Genomic DNA, 4,575 nt, shown 5'->3' on the forward strand with positions numbered 1-4,575 from the left:
TTTGGCTTTTTAGAATTTAATTTAATATGAGAATAGTTGAGATGGAGGAGGGATTTGTTAGAAGTGTGAACCTTACAGAAATGGCATCCGTAACCAAAATATACAAATAAATAAATAAATATAAATTTTGCTGTGTCACTAGCATGATGGGATGTGTGAGCACAAAATCAATTGGTTGGAGTGTTTTTGCTCGGTTTTTTTTTTTTGTTTTTCATTTTTGCTTTCAGAAAAATAAAAAAAAATAAAAACAAAAATTACCTTCAAGGAAGGGGAGAAAAAATTATTTTAAAAAATCAATAATAATAATAATAATAATAATAATAATAATAGTAATAATAAAAATAATAGGAATCCATATGAAAGCAAGTATTCCTAATGAGATCCTTGATAAAGTTCATCTTGAAGAAAAGAAGAAAAAGCCAGCAATTTACACAAATGGAACAGCAGTATGGAGGTACAAATGCTAGCTGATGCAGCAGCTTTTGCGACAGTTAGGGGGTGATTCAGTTGGATTAAGGTATTTCAACTTTTTAAGCTTGTCCCTGTGTATGAAGCTGTGCATGCGTGTGCTGCGTGTTTTATTAGTCATCGCATATGATTTCAAATGAGATTTCAGACGAGGTGGTAATGGCAACTGGTCAATACCATAAATGGTGGTACAAGACACTATTGTCCGACAAGCAAGTTCTTGGAGACTCAAAACTGAAACGAGAAACATGAAAATATTGAGAAATATAAAAAAAAAACAGAAAAAACAAAAAAACAAAGATACAGAAAAAAAAACTTAATTTAAAATATAAATATCAACAAAGAATGTATATTAGATAATTCTTCTTAACTTTGGCAGAAGGCTAGCAATTTTGAGGGGAGGGGAAGTTGATTATAATGACTTGTGTTCAACTGGTACTTATTTCATCGACCCCCAAATGGATAAAAAGCAAAGTCAACCTTGGTAGAATTTAAACTCGGAATGGCATGTTTTTACTAAAGTTCTCCAGGACAAAAAAAAAAACATTGGTGAGTGATATAGAAGAACAAGATACATCTGGTTCTTTGAAAAGAGAGAGAAACTAAAGGTGATAAATGAGGAAATGAGGTGGTTGTTGGTTGTTCATGACTATTTTCATCCTCTCTGACAGTTTGACAAGTCAGGAGGGCCAGGGTATAGTTATTTTGGGGAATAAGGCACACTATTGCAACGAAGCTTGTAATGAGGTAGACACTGCTGTGACTAGTTGACCGCCTGAATTGAGTAATTGAAGAACTTTTCACACTTAGAAATTGTGTGCATATAGTGGTAAGACAGGAAAAGTGGAGAAGGAAAGTTCTGTTGCGTGCATGTAGTATGAAAAGCAAAATGGAAAACAACTGCAGTGATCTTATCATCAACAGTGCAATTTTTCGACCTATAGTGTTCTTGGTTGAGGAGTGGTAGTCAGAGATCTTTACAAGGGATCAGAAAGTTTAGTGTCAGTTACGAACGCCAGAGTTCACAAAAGCAATATTTGCTTTCTTGATAGACGCCTCATTTGTTGGCTGCATTTGAGGGGGGAAAAAAAAAAATTATGAAAAGACCAGTAAACTATAATTTCAAGCCCTACTTTAAGCTTTTTAATTCATCTTGAAACCAAGGTATATTATACACCCGACACTGAGGTCTTGATATTAAGGACACTCGGCCTTAAATTTCCACTCTGGCACTTCAACCAAATATATGAAGTTGCAGGATGTTCATTCCACAATACTGAATACTGTGGGTAAATAAATGTAAATGTTCTGTTCAAAATTCTACAAATCTCTCAAAACTAATTACAATAATTCCATGTGTAGCAAGAGCAAAAGAATTGCAATGCTTTGAACAGAGCATTTCTGACAAAGAAAAATTCTCTGAGAAATTTATGAACTAAATTTTTACTGATACAAACAACTATTAACCCTTCTGTTACTGTATTTCAGTTGAAATAAAAATTTTGTTTCACTAAAATTTTCAGAGTAATGAAGACTTTAGTAAAATAACTTTATCAGTAATAAATTAGAGTTTGAAGCAAAAATTAATATGACATTTTGACTGAAGGCTTTAATTTAGATCACTTTAAAACATGAAGTTTATATCATAGAACTAAGATGGTCTCAGAAGGGTTGGTATCAAAAGAGTTACACACTCTGAATTCAAGAGTTTTATTCTTTTACTTGTTTCAGTCATTTAACCGTAGCCATGCTGGAGCACCTTCATATTTCTAGAACTCTTTAAATATTACTGTTTTAATATTTTTCCAATAATGATCAAGGAAACTAGTGTCATAAATGAAGTAAACCAAATAATAAAAATTTTAAACAGAAAGGCAGAAAAAAAAGAAAAAGAAATAAGAAAATATTTTATACCTTTATTTGGACCCCAGGTTCTGCTCATTCCATTTCTTTTTAGCGCAAGTCGTGAAAGTTCAGCTAATGACTCTTGAACGTTGAAGTCACATAAAGGACTAACTTCAAAGAAGGCCAAATCGTTCTTCAGAGCATATGATTCAGCAGTAATTTCACTAACTTGGCGTTTATAAGCTAAATGTAGACGGTTTCCAATTAGAATTTTAGGTACACCGGGTGCATGCTGGAAAAAGAAAAAAATTTTTTATTGAGATTAGTAATGATCCAAATATACAAGTGTGTGTGTGTGTGTGTGTGTGTGTGTGTGTGTGTGTGTGTGTGTGTGTGTGTGTGTGTGTGTGTGTTATGCGCAGGTGCGGCTGTTTGGTAAAGAAATTTTCTCTTCGTGGTTTTGAATCCAATCTCACAGTGTGACAACTCAGGCAAAGGTCTTCTTCTATAAGCCCAGGGTCAACCAAAGCTCTATGAGTGGATTTGGTATTACAGAAACTGAAAAAAAGTTCAATTTATATATATGTATCTTTTATCTTTTACTTGTTTCAGTCATGAGACTGCGGCCATGCTGGGGCACTGCCGTGAAGAAATTTTAGTTGAATGAATCAACCCTGTACTTATTTTGTTTTTTAAGCCTGGTGCTTACAAGATCAATCTCTTATGCCAAACTGCTAAGTTACAGACACATAAACACACCAATACTGGTGTTTGAGAAATACACCTTTTCAGTATATAACACTATTGCAAAATAAACTTAATTGAATAAATAAACGAGTATATAGTCTGTTCTAAAATAGCCAACATGACTCTTCTACAATGTAATTGTTGGAATTTTAACACCCAAATTCAGATCAAGTCACTCGTTAAACTAGTACATCTACTAAATGTTAATTGAATTAAAAATTGAGAAAGAAGAAGTAAAGGAAACATAAAATATCATTCAAAAGAGGTTAACGTACTTCATCCACTTCTCTTAACCATCGGTTGATACCATCAAATGACCATCTGTTTGTGATGTCATACACCAGCAGTATTCCCTGTGGAAACAAATGTGCAAAAGTTATTATAGGGCTCAATTTATTTATTAATTTATTAATCACCAAAATGTTTGAGGTTAGAAAAGAGACCAATGACAAGAATCAGTTATTCATGCAACTTAGGTGATGGAAGCTATTGCTGTATAGCCCAAGGTCACCAATGATTGTTGTTGTAGTTGTTCTTCATCATTATCAGCATCAGCAACCCCCACCCCACCCCGAATATTACTGTTTTGAGCCCTAGAACTCATAGGGCCAGTTACCCAGTTTCCACGGCATATAAGTAACTGAGATCACAACATTGCCCCCGTTGCAGAGTTACTCATTTACAGCTGAGAGGACCGGAGCAATATGAAATAAAGTATTTTGTTCAAGAACACAATACATTGCCTGGTCGGGGAATTGAAACCATGATCTTGTGATTGAGAGTGCAAAACCCTAACCACAAGGCCATGCACCTTCACTCTCCATGATCGGGTTGACTTATAAATCAAGATGTTACAACCACCCAGTCACATTTCAAAATGAATGTAGGATTTAAAATTTTTTTAAATATTTTAGTGAAGAGGGAAGGGCAGAGTCCTTGATCCATTACAGGACTTCTGAGACTGGTGAAAAAGATGAGAAGAGGAGGGAAGAAATTATCCTCAGATTGGAGACCTGACTGGAATGCTTGCATCAGGGTGGATTCCGCTAAAGGCACCCTGTCATGCCAGGTGGTGGTGTTCAACTGGGTGACAGATTGAGCCTGCCAACCCACTTAAGCTATGGTAGGATTTGAACTTGGAGCACAAAGAGCCTGAACAAACACCTCAAAGTATCCAGACATTCTTATAGTTCACCAACCCACTGCCCCGTGGAGGTATGTGGCTTAGTGGTTAGGGTGTTGAATTCGTGATCATAAGATTGTGGTTTCGATTCCTGGACTGGGCGATGCATTATGTCCTTAAGCAAAACACTTCATTTCATGTTGCTCCAGTCCACTCAGCTGGCAAAAATGAGTAACCCTGCAATGGACTGGCATCCCATCCAGGTGGATAATTTATATGCCTTGGAAACCAGGAAAGTGGCCCTTATGAGGTGGCATGACTTGAGAAAGAAAAAAGAAAAAAGAAACACCTACTTTTTTTGTCAACGCAAAAAAAAAAAAAAAAAAAAAAAA

At 35.4% G+C, this 4,575-nt stretch overlaps 1 protein-coding gene across 1 annotated transcript in view; it reads right to left on the reverse strand.

Moving 5' to 3' along the window:
• Positions 1-6: 6 nt before the first annotated feature.
• Positions 7-4,575, reverse strand: part of LOC106870240 (ras-related protein Rab-40C) — a 54,506-nt gene continuing 49,937 nt past the window's right edge. The window contains exons 4-6 of the mRNA XM_014916257.2: positions 3,336-3,413; positions 2,383-2,605; positions 7-702 (exon numbers count right to left, since the gene is read on the reverse strand). Coding sequence (XP_014771743.1) covers positions 464-702; positions 2,383-2,605; positions 3,336-3,413 — 540 coding nt within the window. The 3' untranslated portion in view covers positions 7-463. The remainder of the gene's footprint in view (positions 703-2,382; positions 2,606-3,335; positions 3,414-4,575) is intronic.

This window comes from Octopus bimaculoides, chromosome 6 (assembly GCF_001194135.2).
Source record: "Octopus bimaculoides isolate UCB-OBI-ISO-001 chromosome 6, ASM119413v2, whole genome shotgun sequence".
In the NCBI taxonomy this organism is placed as follows: domain Eukaryota; kingdom Metazoa; phylum Mollusca; class Cephalopoda; order Octopoda; family Octopodidae; genus Octopus; species Octopus bimaculoides.